General features: G+C 40.5%; 1 protein-coding gene across 1 annotated transcript in view; it reads left to right on the forward strand.

The window, feature by feature from the left end:
- The window catches only part of LOC309563537 (solute carrier family 2, facilitated glucose transporter member 9-like), a 117885-nt gene extending 101867 nt beyond the window's left edge, over positions 1–16018 (forward strand). Inside the window, exons 11-12 of the mRNA XM_082267989.1 lie at positions 8832–8959; positions 15699–16018. Coding sequence (XP_082124115.1) covers positions 8832–8959; positions 15699–15935 — 365 coding nt within the window. The 3' untranslated portion in view covers positions 15936–16018. The remainder of the gene's footprint in view (positions 1–8831; positions 8960–15698) is intronic.
- The last annotated feature ends 790 nt before the right edge of the window (positions 16019–16808 follow it).

The raw sequence follows: 16808 nt of genomic DNA on the forward strand, positions 1-16808 counted from the left end.
AACACACAATCATTGTGTACTCACTTTTTTAGGATACTTTATGTATGGAAAGGGCTCTCAGGAAATGTTATTCTGGCGGCATGCCTGCATCAAATAGAAACAAAGCTCTAACCAGCTTCCCCTGAAAGAATTTTACAAACTTGATTTCTACGGTACCAGGATGAAAGACTAATGCAATAAAAAATGCAGGGACATGCTCTAAAGTGGGAGAGGTTGGTTTGAGAGCATAAGGTTAATGTCTGGACAGACCTCTAAAGTCAAAGCCCTTATCTGTATACTTTTTTTTTGGATTAGCAACGAACAGTAATAAAGACAGAGGGTCAGCATACCACTTGAGCAGCTATCATTAGCCGAAAATGTCAACTGCAGCCGCCAAGACTTTTTCCAGTAAAGTTTTTACTTTAAGATGTTAATAGTATGCTTCAGTATTTTAGGGAGGGCTTTTTGTTTTCATAAGCCCCTCCTAATTTTTTCTGGTTATGCTGTCTCATGTTATTTCCAAAATGTATGCTTTAATATTCTATTATAAAAATACATGTTTGCGCAAATCCACCTAGAACCTGATGTTTCAAGGCCGCCTAACTAGGAAATAGTTAATGCTGTATTTAGATGCTTTGCAGAGTCTATCTTAAAATGATGGATGGAGACTGGGGTGGTTTATCCCATTGATATATTAACTGTGCCTCCAACAAATCTATAATTCATTTTCAGCTAAGAATTTATTCAGTGTAATTACATCTTTAATTAGGATTTTTATGGCTCATTGTTCATAAACAATGATGAATATGACTTTAAAGCATCCAGGATTAGGAAAAAAAAACTACATCAACACCATTCCACAGTCTCCATGTTCTGCATGAATTTTTCTGCATTAAGAGTCCTATATGTGGCATGATGTTGAAATAATGAACTGGTGTCTAAACTTGCTTTTGAAACACATTAAACTAATTACGGCAACAATGGGCTGCCAGTGGAAGATGTTCTATTAGCGTTGGTCTATAATCAGCTGGTGCTCTAGGATTTGATTAAAATGCTAAGTCTTGTCATTCCTGCTGAAACACTAACAGCACAAAATGGACACGACATTTATATGGTTTGACTTCTCTCAAGCAATATTGTCAAATCAATCTGAAAACTATTTTAAAGGAGATTTGTACTGTAAGGGGTCAATACAAGCAGGAAATACTGTATATTTCAGGTTTCAGCGAATGCTAGTGTCCCGAGTTACCCTCTGTCTGTGTATACCTCTTGAGGTTGCCCGTATTGTATTGTCTCTTTCATAGTTGCAGTTCTTGGCTCTGTTCCTGCCCATCTTAGAAATCTACACTTTCAGTTTCCAATTTAATAGATTAAAATAGCACTAGTGGGAGGCCCTTCTAAAGAATGCTATAGAAAAGGAAGTCTAGGAACTCAAGTATAAAAAATCTGAATCCTCAAGAAATATGCAAAACAGTTAAAGCTTGAAAACCCTAATGCAAATAATCATTCTACTGAAGACTGATCAATCAAAGATAGAACTGTTTATTAACAGTAAGAAATATATTTGCAGCAAACCTAAGACAATATTTCAGGAGAAAAACCTCAAATATGGTCAGTACAGCCCAAGTATTGGTCCAGGCAACAGGCATATGTTCCATAAAAAGTCCTGGGTCAGTACAGGCAGAGATATTGGGGATGATCAAACTTTTCAAAAGTTCGGTTCAACCAGAACACCCGAACTTCCCGAAAATTTGGCCCGGATTTCAGAACCCCATTGAAATCAATGGGACCCGAACCTCGGTAATCAAAAAACACCATTTTGAAGCCCTAAAACCCAATAAATGCCCATAAAAGTGCCTAGGGTTCTGGGTCATGCCCCAGGGACTATATTAATCACACAAAAAAAAGTTCTTAAAAATTGCCATTTTTGATCGAGAGCCAATTATGGAAAAAAAAAAGAGATTTCTTTGGATTTGGTGTCTGGGGGGTCTAAAACGTGTACCTGTGAAGTTTCAGCTCTGTAGCATGTCCAGAACCAGAAAAAAAATATTATTTGTGTTAGAATCAATATAGAACAGGGATATGGCTCTGCTATTTTCACACCTTGCCGGTTTTGTAGCAGGCATTTTTGTGGGCATTTTTTGTGGGTCTTTGGAGGTCTTTTATATACCCCTACACAGAAGTTCAGATGTTATGCCTGCCTCCAAAGACTCCCAAAAAATGCCCAAAAAACGCCAGCTACAAAAACGCCCAGGTGTGTTTTTGCAGCTGGCGTTTTTTTGGGGAATTTTTTGGGGGTCTTTGGAGGCAGCCAAAACATCTGAACTTCTGTATAGGGGTATATATACACACACAGTTATATGTATTTATACACATACACACATATAGGTGTGATAGGAGCGGAGACATATTGGTGATAATTATTTCATTTCTCGCAAGCATAGTGTTCTGCTACTTTCACACCTATATATGTGTATATATACAGACATAGGTGTATGTATATATACCCCTACACAGAAGTTCAGATGTTATGCCTGTCTCCAAAGACGCCCAAAAAATGCCCAAAAAAATGCCAGCTACAAAAACACCCAGGTGTGTTTTTGCAGCTAGCGTTTTTTTTTTTTTGGCATTTTTTGGGGGTCTTTGGAGGCAGGCAAAACATCTGAACTTCTGTATAGGGCTATATATACACACACAGTTATATGTATTTATACACATACACATATATAGGTGTGATAGGAGCGGAGACATATTGGTGTTAATTATTTCATTAGCGCAAGCATAGTGTTCTGCTACTTTCACACCTATATATGTGTATATATACAGACATGGGTGTATGTATATATACCCCTACACAGAAGTTCAGATGTCATGCCTGACTCCAAACATATCCTCAAAAAAGCCCTATAAACGCCTGCAGCAAAAAGCTGGGAGACAGGCGAGAAGCCATATCGCTGTTCTGTAAGTGACCTAAGAGAAACTATCTTTTCTCTATAGCGGTCACCCTGACATGGAAGGGTTTTGTCACCCTGCCATAGCAGTCAGTCAGTTAACCCTACACGACACTACAGTCCCCTTACACTTAACACTTTCCCTACAGAAACTAGATTATTAAAACTAACTATAGTGGAAAATAGCACCCTAACTACACTAGATATCCCTTTCCTCACACTAAAAATTGCTAAATGACACTTTGTAGCAGAAGTAACAGAACTGCTTCCACTCTCTTCCATGTCCCTGTATTACAATGCTAGGAATTTGGCGGGGGCTATCTTCTATACTGGGGGGGCGTATTCACTAATGATTGGCCTATGGACCCCCTAGTCACTCCAATCACATTCCTAGCATTCTCCTGCCCCCTCAATTGGCTTTTACTGAGGGTTCTGGTCCACTCCTGCCCCCTCAATTGGCTTTTACTGATGGTTCTGGTCCAATCACGGGCTTTTAAAGCCCATTTCCTGTACCATTGCATTTTGGTCGGTTCTGGTTGCCGAATTCTGAACTTTTTCAGCAAAAAGTTCAGAATTCGACCGAACCTCGAACAGCCAATGTTCGGGTCGAACCGATGGTCGACCCGAATCGTTCGATCATCCCTAATTATCAGCACAGTCAAAGTATTGGTCCAGGCAGCAGGCAGGACCATCAAGCTTAGGGCCTCAATTGGGAGAAAATGGGGACAGGGGTAGAGTCTTCACCCACCCAAATCGCTTTGAAGCCTCCGACTCCAGACCCTGTTCCTGGATTACAAAACCCAGAGAAAACCAAAAACTGGTTTTCTCAACTCAGAACACTATTCTGAAGCCCCTCACAAAAGTGAGACACCTGTGTTATTTTGAATCCCACTACTACAGTAGCAGGGCGAAAGATCAGTCTAAGTGGCAGGCACAAAACATGGTCAGAACAGGCCGAGGTCAGTGCAGGTAAAAGGCAAAAATAGACGGTAGGCTAAGGCAGTGGTCCTCAACCCTGGTCCTCAGGGTCCACTAACAGGCCAGGTTTGCAAGATAACTGAAATACATCCCAGGTGATGTAATTTGCTGCTCAGTGATTGCAGTACTCTAGTCTGCATCTCCTCAAGGTTATACCTAAAATCTGGCCTGTTAGTGGGCCCTGAGGACTGAAGTTGAGGACCCCTGGGCTAAGGCATAATCGATAAACAGTCCAGGGTCAGTTCACATGAAAGGCAGAAACGTGGCCGATAAACAATGCAGGCAGAGGTTGAGTCGATCTACAGGCCAGGGTCGGTTCACATGGAAGGCAGTGATCTGGTTGCTTGAGGCAGCAGGAAAATATTTAGCACCGAAATTGAAAAAGGGGAAGTGGCAGTCTGATGCAATCTCCGATGCATAGGCTAGGTTGGGAGGGACATTGGGCACAATAAAAACTGGTGTCTTTCCTAATTTCTCTTTGCTACACACCTGACACTTTTTTTTTTTTTTTTTGGCGTCCTCTTCCGGTTTCTGATGGTGGGATATGGTCAGGGAAATGGTGCTCATGAACTCTGCTGACACAATCAGAACGAATGCTTTCTGGGGGGGGGGGGTCCTTGCTGGTAAATCAGGACAGTGGCAATATCTTCAAAAAAACTGAAGGAAGGTGTTTGGTGTTTCTGTAGAATTTTGATAGGTGACATATGCGTTGTAAATGGCTAAATGGAAAAAGTAAATTGCGACTTTTTTATACCAAAAGAGGGACTTTCGTGTTGGAGATGGGGCTGCAGCATTTGATCATTTAAATCCACCCCGCCCATGAACTTATTGTACTCATGGATACAACCAGGCTTTCGAACGGGTCCGCGTCTTCTTCGAAGTTCCACTGAGGTGTCATCGTGGATGGTGGGCATGATGTAAACGTCCTTCCTATCCCTCCACCTCACAGCCAACACTTTCTCATTCCTAAGGCTTGCGGATTCCCCGTTTTGTAATTTTGTGGTTACTAGACGCTGCGGGAAGCCCTTCCTGTTTTTTCTTGCTGTACCGCGGGCCAAGGTTTTCCTCAGGTACAGGTGGTGGAAAAGGGGCAAACTTGTATAATAATTGTCCATATAAATGTGGTACCCCTTTTGCAACAGTGGGAATGCTAGGTTCCAGACAATTTTCCCATTTATTCCCATGTACATTGGACACTCAGGGGGGCTGGAGCTGGGAGTCTCTGCCTTTGTACACGTGAAAGGCTTACACATACCCAGTGGTACTTTCACAGAGCTTGTTTAGTTTTAAGCCATAACTAGCCCTCTTACTGGGAATGTACTGCTTAAATCCCAGCCGGCCTGTGAAATGGACCAGTGATTCGTCCACAGAGATGTTCTGGTTAGGGACATGAACTTCAGGAAACCTCTTAAAAAAGAAATCAATTAGGGGGCGAATTTTATAGAGTTTGTCAAAATTGGGATGATCTCGGGGAGGGCACTGCGAGTTATTGCTAAAATGCAGGAAGCGCATTATAATGTCATAGCGGGACCTGGACATGACCGATGAATAAATTGGCATGTGGTGGATGGGTTTGGTGGAACAATAGAAATGAAACTCCTTTTTTTTTTTTTTTTAAGCCCAATGTTGATGGTAGATCCCAAAAACAATTTAAGCTCTTCTAATGTTAGGCGTCTCCATTTGAAAGGACGGGCATGATAGAAGTTGGGTTTGTTCTCTATGAACTGTTGGGCAAAAATATTTTTGTCCACGATGCCTTGAAGGAACTCGTTAGGGAAAAATAAATAAAAAAAATCAATGAGAGACATTTTTGGTGTTGACCTTCAAACCTGGCCAAGTGAAAGTTGTCCTTATCAACTTTATATAGTTCCAGGTGGAGTATACCACTATTCCCTTCTCCCATCCAAAAAAAAAAAACACCCCTAGACTGTTTTGACTAACAAGCCATTGGGAGTAAGGGTGAATGTGTGAACTGTACCCTAAGTGACTGTCTGCAGGTAATCAGAGGAGGCCCATTAAGTCATCACACAGTAAGCCCTACAGGGACAGTGCTACACATGTATTGATAATTTTGTTATGGAAATAAATGAAAAGGCATTTTTGTCTTGTGGTTTTAATTTAAGTGTATTCCTTTTATCTGTATACAATGTTTGAATAGAGATCTAAAGTTTGCCTGCTTGAATATGTTAAATTCACAATTTCCATTTTTCATATGACACTATATATAGATTTGTTTGTATGTGTATATATTCAAGTAAAGAATATTTGTACTTGAATAGTGGTTTAACTTGCCTGGGTTTCCATTTCTTTAGTAAAACTATAAATTGAGGGTGTCTGCCATCTCCTGGCCAGTACAAACTCTGCTCTGTATTTATAAGCATGCAGCAATATGATGCATTCTAATTAGTACCAGCACAATAGGAATTCAATATAAACTTTTAAAGCCAAGTCAGAAGACTGGGGCATATTTACTGAGTGACAAATGATTGGTTTTGCAATCTTTCGCCCCTCATTTGTTCGATATATATGTTATGAAATTGCTTCTACTGTGTGTGTATGTACGTGTGTGTGTGTGTATGTGTGTATATATATATATATATATATATATATATATATATATATATATGTATATGTATATGTATATGTATATGTATATGTATATGTATATGTATATGTATATGTATATGTGTGTGTGTGTGTGTGTGTATTCTGTCTCTGTCTCTCATCTCACAATTAGAACCTGGCAAATACATTTTCTTGCAGTACATGTGAATAGTAAGGGATTATACTAGGTCATAGTATAATGTGCAAATAGTAAAGGATTCTCCCCAATGGGAACACAGACCGTAATAAACTGTAGCCAAACATTTGAAAAATAGTTTTAGCTGGCTGCAGTTTGACAAATTTGTCTGTTTTACTTTATAGTAATAAAGGGTATCAATGTAACCTGCCCAGCAGAGGAGGCACAAACCTCAAGAGAACCTTGATTTGCATTGGATACTGTCATTAACCACATAACGACCGCTTGCCGCAGTTTTACTGCGGCAGGCAGCCGCTGCTGGGCAAAGCGACGTTATGTTATGTCGCTCATTCAGGAGACTCTAGGGGGCGAGCACGCTCCCGCCCCCCGCTCGTTAGCTGGGTAGCCAGTGCGTGTGACTGGCAGCTCCGATTTCCGCCGGCCACTTGCAATTTCCCGCAGCAGAGAGAGAAGGACAGACGGCTAATGTAAACACAGCCGTCTGTCATTCTTCCTGAAGTAATCACAGAGGCTATGTGATCCTGTTATATAGGATCGCATGTCTCTGTGATTACTTCACAAGCCACGCCCCCTGACACTTAGAATCACGCCCCTAGGGACACATGTAACCCACTGATCACCAGTAATGTTAACCCCTTCCCTGCCAGTGTCATTTTTACAGTAACAGTGCATATTTTTAGCACTGATTACTGTAGTAATGTCACTGGTACCCCCAAAAGTGTCAAAAATGTCAGTTAGGGGTCCGATCTGTCCACCGCAATGTCGCATTCCTGCAAAAAAAAAAAAATCCCAGATCGCCGCCATTACTAGTAAAAAAATAAAAAACAATAAAAATTACATAAATCTTTCCCGTAGTTAGTAAACGCAATCAAAATAGGCTTATTGCGATTTTTTTTTTTTTTTTTTTTTAACCAAAAATATGTAGCAGAAAAAAAATTGGCCTAAAATGTTAAATTTTGATTTTTACATTTTTTTTTTTTGAGAATTTCATATAAAAGAATGTGAAAAATATTGTAATTTTTTCAAAATTGTCGCTCTTTTTTTAGTTTATAGCGCAAAAAATAAAAATTGCACAGGTGATCAAATACCACCAAAAGAAAGCTCTATTTGTGGGAAAAAAGGACATCAATTTTGTTTGGGTACAGTGTCGCACGACCGCGCAATTGTCCGTTTAAAGTAACGCAGTGGTCATTGAGCAGCCAAATCCCCTGGTCCTTAAGAGGTTAAGAGTGTTCAATGATCTTTGTAACCCTTTGCATTTATTATGAAAACCCAGTGTCCTCATTTAACAATAAATGTGAGCTCCCAAAGTGATAATTTAGCTATAAATGAAGCCTGGAGGGCTGGGTTATGTTTAGCTTACTCAAGTAAGAGATACCTGCCATAGTTTCAAAATGTTCCTGTCCACCTAGGGATCTAGGTATGGTCCAGCATAGACTCTCCCCCCCTCATGTATATAAGTTCCATTCACAGGAAGGAACTAATACACAGTATTTCTGAAAAGACCAATAGCTATTTTCTGTGGTTGCTGAAAATGATCTTAACCTGCAGAAAGAAAAGTAACGTTCAAGTTGAGGTTCTTGCATAGTTGTATTGATCCATCTTACACCAATGTAACTATGCATTTTCCATACCTGGCTGCCATTAATATAGTGATCGCCTCTGGCTTTCTCAATGAATGCAAAGTATTCTCAGATTGGATGAGATGGAGATTGTGAAATCACCAGCCTGCCTCTCCGCCTCGTCCAATCAGAGAATGTATTGTATTCACAAAGAGAAGTGTTATCTGAATCACATCCAGAAACCATAGTCAATCACTGCAGTAGCGGTATCTACTACAGTGATTTCCAGCTTCCACGGGGGAAGCTGTATCTAAACTTTGCCTTTATTGCAGCCATCAAATCTACGGGCTAGTAAGCTGCAATATATTACATTTCTGTTCTTAGATTTAGATATCCTTTAACACTCTAGTAAATTACTATACAATATATTAATTGAAATTTAATCGAGTATAGATAACTTTAAACTTTCATTAGATTGTTTAGTCAATGTATAGTGGTTATGTTTTATCTCAAGACTTTACTTTTTTGTTCTGCTAGAAAATATATGCTATTTGATGACTGATCTGATTTAAAAAATGAAATTCTATTTATTTTTTTCAGCTGGACTACCTTTTATAATGACAGGAGAGCTCTTCACGCAATCTCATCGTCCAGCAGCTTACATTGTAGGAGGAACTTTGAACTGGTTGTCCAACTTTACAGTTGGTTTTGTGTTCCCCTTCCTTCAGGTATTGTAATTGTCCTCTGTGAAGCTACACCGGGTGTGGGGAGGTGCTGCATGATGCGATGACAGTAAACACTCAGAATCCAAATGCAGAAAACTGAACTTGTATTAAAGTTAAAGTTCAGCAATTCACAACCAGCGCGGGGGGAAGGCACCTGACCAGAAAAACTCAGAAGGTGACAGTGATGTGTAGAAGAGCAGGTTTCGGGAATGTGCCGACAGTGTCTGTCTTGAGGGGCAGAATGCAGTGTGGCTGGTCTGTGCCCAAATGGGGAAGTCTCAAGGAAAGATGGTGTGTCCCTATCCTTCCCCCTACTCATTTGGAACCTCTCCATGTTGCTAATCACTGTCCCTGTCTGACGGGTGACCTATCCCTACACCACTCACGTGAAATGCACACCAAGCCAGGGCCTTACATAGGCTCTGCCCAACCCAAGATGGCTACCAGAGTTGCATGGGGCGGCAGCATCCAATCGGATAGCTTGCCCAGTTACCAAGGAAATCGAGGAACTATGTTCCTCTAGACTTCCCCCTCCAACTGCAATGCCACTGTGGTCAAGGGCTGCCTGCAGTGGAGAAAATAGACTGCAGCTGTCTACAAGGGTGCTGGGTAAAATCATATTTCATGCTGGTGGCTTATATTAGAGCTTAGCAGAAAAGGTGCTTCTAATGCCACTTTTTCGCTACTCTAAATTAGACTATAGTAATCAAATGTTATGTGTGTATATATATATATGTGTGTGTGTGTGTGTGTGTGTGTGTGTGTGTGTGTGTGTATATGTATGTATGTATGTATGTATGTATGTATATATATATATATATATATATATATATATATATATATATATATATATATATATATATATATATATATATATATATATATATATATATATATATATATATATATATATATATATATATATATTATATATATATATATATATATATAATATAAAAATTATGGCTGTTTTATACAACAGCAGCAGTTGACTGCCTGAAATTTACTTTGCTCACAAACTTGGCATGTGTGATTTTGGGTAATCTTGCAATAAAACAGACGCTTATGGGTCATTACATAGGACGGAGGGAAATTAATTAAGCTGGACTTCAGACAAGCCACTAAATAAACAGATGAAATCTATGGGAGCCATTTACCTACCAGAGGTATTCCTGTCCACCCAGTCCTGAGATTTACAGCGCTCTGCCACACAGCACAGCCATGTCTAGCAAATGGGAGACCTGATTTTGTTTTGTGTTATTTTTTTTCTGCCACAGTTGAGTAATACTTATTCTAGTTCCTCATCCATCCACTGTGACTATAGTTATTCAATTTATTTTATCTGCAGAGTGGGCCATGGTTGTCACCCCAGTACACAACTACAAACATGTCTTCCTCTCCATCGCTATTACATGGGGGCAGGGAATTAGTAGTTTAAAGAGAACAGATTGACGATCGGCATATACCATTTGGGCCCAATCGCACTGCAGCCTATCTTTTTTGGGTTGATACTTCTTCTCCTAGTCTGACCTGTGGCTAATACTAAGTCAAATTCAAGTACTTCCACTTCTTTAATTTAAAATAAACACATAAATTAAACAAGGTATTAATGAACATAGAGCTTTAATTTCTATATTTTAGGGCACATTAGAAGAAGCACACGCAATTACTGAATTTAAATGCAGGATCTTTCTGGAAGCCAGATCCTGTGTTTAATACTGTACACATGAATTGTTTGGATAATGTTTACATGCGTACAGCATAAATGGAGCATAATGGCTATCGCTGGCCGGCATGTAAATATCATCAATTCCTAGTCATAGACTATACTCCATCAAAATGATGGCTATAATAAAGCCCTTATGTTTAGTTATATTCTTTGTTGCCCCCACGACTAAATTTATTATCTAAAAATATCAACAATGTGTAACCAGTGGTGCCTGCATCCCTAATTGCACACTATTGGTGTTTACATGTCTCATTGTGTCTGTCATGTGGCAGTGACGTATGCACAGAATGACCTCAACCTTCAGTCATTCAGAAATGGTCAAATCGCTAATGCATGATTGACTTATTCACTGCCAATGAGTAAACGTAAGGCCCATTTCACACTTGTGCGACTTGCCCTGTAACTGCAAAGTCTGATGACGACAAGTCGTACAGCGATTTCCAATGAATACCATTCATAGCTGTGCGACTTCAAAGTAGTCTATGCACTACTTTGGTCTGACTTTGATGTGTTTTGAGGTCCATAGACCTCAAGATTACACAGGTATTGCTTCAAGTCCAGTCAAAATCGCTGCAAAAAATTGTGGCAAAACCGCATGAATTTTAGGTCGCACAAGTGTGAAAGGGGCCTAAGTGTGTAATCGGCAACGTAGGCACTCCTGGCTACCCATAGTTTATACTGACACGTCTGCTTTGAGCAGCAGCAATTTTAGAGTCCCAGACGCAGCTTTTTAATTAATAAAAATAAAATAAAACCTACACACAACATATATATATAAAAACCTCCTGGGATATTTGATCTGGTCAGTTAAGTAGCAGAGGGGATTGTTAATCCGTTTCAGCTGCTTTGGTGTTAATGGAATTAACAAGTGCACTAGAGACAATGAGACGAACTCCAAAAATAGGAATGATTTTACAGGTGAAGGCCATTGACATTTCTTTTCCCTATTCCTCTTTTTTTTTTTTTTTTTTTTTTTTTTTTTACTGTTTTTTTTACTGTTTTTTTTTTCACCAGTTTTTCATTTGGCTAGGGTCAGTATCACTATTGGTAGCATGAGACGATACCTGGACCCTACAGAGATTGTACAGACAGTCTTAACTCCTCCAGTATGGCACATCAATACGTGACATTGCCAGAAGGTTTCCCAGCACAGTCTCAAGGGCATGGAGGAGATTTCAGGAGACAGGCAGTTACCTAAGGAGAGCTGGACAGGGCCGTGGACAGGGCCTTAGAAGGTCCTTAACCCATCAGCAGGACTGGTATCTTCACTTCCAGAGCCCTTCAAATGACCTCCAGCAGGCCACTGGTGTGAATGTCTCTGACCAAACAATCAAACACACTTCATGAGGGTGGCCTAAGGGCCCGACATCCTCTAGTGGGCGCTGTGTTCACTGCCCAGCACCATTGAGCTTGATTGGCATTTGCCATTGAAGACCAGAATAGGCAGGTCCGCCACTGACACCCTGCCCTTTTCACAGATGAGAGCAGGTTCACCCTGAGCACAAGTGGCAGACGTGAAAGTTAGTTCTTAACGCACTAGCCAGTCCATATCAGTATAGATATCCAGCGTGATACTTTTCACCATTGAGATCTGAAGTGTTCCTTTCATTTTTTAGAGCAGTGTGTGTGTGTGTGTGTGTGTGTGTGTGTGTATTAGTATCTCGCACTCACATTTTTGTAAATCGTTTATTATATCTTTTCATGTGACAACACTGAAGAAATTACACTTTGCTACAAAGTAAAGTAGTGAGTGTACAGCTTGTAGAACAGTGTAAATTTGCTGTCCCTTCAAAATAACTCCACACACAGCCATTAATGTCTAAACCGCTGCCAACAAAAGTGAGTACAACCCTAAGTTAAAATGTCCAAATTGGGCCCAAAGTGTCAATATTTTTAGTGGTCACCATTATTTTCCAGCACTGTTTTAACCCTCTTGGGCATGGAGTTCACCAGAGCTTCACAGGTTGTCACTGGAGTCCTCTTCCACTTCTCCATGATGACATCACGGAGCTGGTTGATGTTAGAGACCTTACATTCCTCCAACTTCCATGCGAGGATGCCCCACAGATGCTCAATAGGGTTTAGGTCTGGAGACATGCTTGGCCAGTCCATCCCCTTTCCCCTCAGCTTCTTTAGCAAGGCAGTGGTCGTCTTGGAGGTGAGTTTGGGGCCGTTATCATGTTGGAATATTGCCCTGCGGCCCAGTCTCCTAAGTAAGGGGATCATGTTCTGCTTCAGTATGTCACAGTACATGTTGGTATTCATGGTTCCCTCAATGAACTGTAGCTCCCCATTGCCGGCACTCATGCAGCCCCAGACCATGACATTCCCACCACCATGCTTGACTGTAGGCAAGACACACTTGTCTTTGTACTCCTCACCTGGTTGCCGCCACACACGCTTGACACCATCTGAACCAAATAAGTTTATCTTAGTCTCATCGGACCACAGGACATGGTTCCAGTAAGTAATCCATGTCCTTAGTCTGCTTGTTTTCAGCAAACTGTTTGCGGGCTTTCTTGTACATCATCTTTAGAAGAGGCTTCCTTCTGGGATGACAGCCATGCAGACCAATTTGATGCAGTGTGCGGTGTATAGTCTGAGCACTGACAGGCTGACACGCCCCCCACCCCTTTAACCTCTGCAGCAATGCTGGCAGCACTCATACGTCTATTTTCCAAAGGTAACCTCTGGATATGATGCTGGGCATGTGCACTCAACTTCTTTGGGCGACTATGGTGAGGCCTGTTCTGAGTGGATCCTGTCCTGTTAAACCGCTGTATGGTCTTTGCCATTGTGCTGTAGCTCAGTTTCAGGGTCTTGGCAATCTTCCTATAACCTAGGCCATCTTCATGTAGAGGTGCCAAGTTGAAGTTCCAGTGACCAGTATGAGAGAGTGAGAGCGATAACACCAAATTTAACACACCTGCTCCCCATTCACACCTGAGACCTTGTAACATCGAGTCACGTGACACCGGGGAGGGAAAATTGCTAATTGGGCCCAATTTGGACATTGTCACTTAGGGGTGTACTCACTTTTGTTGCCAGCGGTTTAGACATTAATGGCTGTGTGTTGAGTTATTTTGAGGGGAAAGCAAATTTACACTTATACAAGCTGTACACTCACTACTTTACATTATAGCAAAGTGTAATTTCTTCAGTGTTGTCACATGAAAAGATATAATATATTTACAAAAATGTGAGGGGTGTATCTGGCCCAGGCCCTCTGCTCACCACTGTCGCTTGTAAACACAAAAATCTAGCTTTTGTTTTTACAAGTGACAACTTGTATACCAGCGGCTCCCATAGATCTGACCTCCCAAGTGGTTGCCACTAAGTGCAGGATGGGGGACAAGGGAGATGCAATTGCTGTGGTGCAGTGTGGATGCCAACAACCCCACTGGATGATTTCCCTGCAAGTGAGAGAGGTGGAGCCACCTACAGTGTGCAGGAAGGTAAGACTCGTCTGGGTGCTTCAGCTTAATGCAACAAGAAAAGTAAGATGGAAGATGGTGGCACTTTTAAGGAAGGGGGGGCGGGGGACAGAATATAGGGGCAGTGGAGGTGGGTTGCATGCAGAGGTCAGAGCAGAAGAGGGGTGAAACTGAGATGTGGTTAAGCAATGCAGAGGCAAGCAGTTGTGGAAGAAGGGTGAACTCTGCACTCTGTACATAATACATCCTCAAACTCTGCAGGTAGGGCACCCCTGAACTGTGCACTCTGTATCTAATGTATTTCTGGCATTTAATGCCCTTTCAGGACTCTCCCACTGTTAGTGAAATTTGACCACGGCCACTAGTTGATGCGGCTTTGATGGTGTGTGTGTGTGGGGAGGGGATTTTGGGGGGTCGTGATTGAGTTCTTGGTCCTATTTTCTGAGAAAAAAAGTGTGTGTGTGTGTGTGTGTGTGTGTGTGTGTGTGTGTGTGTTTATATGTATAATATATATAAATTTCATTTTCTTTTCTTTTTTTTTTTTTTTTTTTTTTTTTTATGCTGCTGAACACAGTGCAACATTGCATTGCCAGGTGCAGCTGTGTGAATTGACCCAGTGTTTCTCAACTCCGGTCCTCAGGGCACACTAACAGGCCAGATTTTAAGTATTACCTTGGGGAGATGCAGACTAAAATACTGCAATCACTGAGCAGCAAATGATATCACCTGTGATGTATTTCAGTTTTCTTGCAAACCTGGCCTGTTAGTGTGCCTTGAGGACCGGAGTTGAGAAACACTGAATTGACCAATAGATTTGCGAACAATGCAATCATGACTTGAGATAGGATATCAAATATGGAATATAGGATATCAAATATGGAATATAGTCTAATCACCATACACTACTATAAAACAGATATAATATACTTTTCAATGGAATATTGTCAATATAACCATAATTTCCACATCCACTTGGTATATGATGGACCATGGAGGTTATAGATACTTGTGCTCATATTCTTATATGAAAATAATGTCTGTATAAAATGAGTTGATGACAAGAAAAAAAAAAAACAAAAAACATTCTTCTGTGTTTTACTTTCCCAGAGTTGAGACAATGATCTGGTAATTGAATAACCCATTTTACAGCTGTCTCTTTGGGGTCTGTTAGATGTCCTTGTAAGTAAATCTTCCCCCACAGTTGTCTCACCTGGGATCAGCAGTTTCATGGGCTGTGCTTTCCAGAGTATTATATTCACGGTTCTTCAAATATGGTGACTATAGAATATAGCTCTTTATCTCAAGGGTTAGTAAACTACAGCGTACCACTCTTCAAAAACAAAGGAAAAAGAAACATGACGTCAAGTTTCTCTTTATTGGGGCTCATTCAGTTCTTAAATCTTCACAGGCAATTATGAAAAATATGTCTATTTCTTACAATAGTTCTGACAATTTCTATATATCGCCAATCACAATTGCCAACCATTATGGCTCTGGATAGACTTCTAAAATTTGAATGAAGGCAGCAATGCATACAATTTAACAAGCAAGTCCTAAACTACTCTTGTCTGTCTTCTAGGTATCAGCTGGAGCCTTCTCCTACCTGGTATTTTGTGGGGTCTGTATCTTTGTCGCAGTTTATGTTTATTTTGTGATCCCGGAAACAAAGAATAAAACCTTTATGGAAATTAGTGAAATGTTCTCCTCTGGAAAACCCCTTTCTGCACCCATTGTAGCTGTAGACAACCTGAAACTGAAGAAGATGAATGGGTATGGAGCATTAGAAAGCAGTTCTCTGGAATTTTCTTTATCCTGAAAGACTGAACTATAGACTTAATTGGAAGACCTAGTCAAACTCTCACCAAGTATGTCCTCTACAGGATGAGAACAAGCTGGAAATATCAGTATGGTTTATGAATTGACACATGTCCCATCTTGGGTTTGTAATAAGAAATATGGTAATTTTTGTATATAAATACCCAATACCTTGAAATGTTGCTAAAAATAAATCCTATTGCCCACAACATTGATAACAATTTATGTTTTCACTTTCTTTTAGCAAATATGTGTCCATTGTTGAACAGGGTCATTTTGAATTTTGGAGAGGCTGGTTGCGGATTGCCATGATGTTAAATGTTTCTTGTAAGACATTTCATTTTTTCATTTTGTGTATATATGGGCGATGAAACACACATTATATCTGAGGAAATTATAGCAAAATGGCAAGGGGAGGTCAGGAAATCCCCTGATTTATATGAAATTAAATATCACAATAAAGCCATCTGGAGAATAGTGGCATTTCACCCCTCTATTTCTCTTGGTGACCATCATGAGGGGAAATCCCAAACCTTTTCATTTGTAAATAAAGCAAAAGGTGAGGAGAAGTTTTGTTTCTTCAGCTATCTGGGGGTCGGAATTCTTTTGACAATGGCAAGATTTCTTTTCATTTTCTGTTGTGTTTTCATTATGAAGTGAAGGGAAACCCCCAAACAGAACACAGGCAGAAAATTACTGAACGGTACGTTAACCCTTTCCTCCAAAAAAGTAGAAAAATGTTGGCATTATGTACACTTTAATAGGAAATACGGCAGTGACAACATTCCCCTATCAATTTTGCAACTTAATGGTAAATGACTGGTGGGGAAGTATCCTCCTATATTACAGTTTATTTACAGAGGTGACTAAGGGC

Source organism: Pelophylax lessonae (assembly GCF_965119305.1).
Source record: "Pelophylax lessonae genome assembly, chromosome: 9".
NCBI lineage: Eukaryota > Metazoa > Chordata > Amphibia > Anura > Ranidae > Pelophylax > Pelophylax lessonae.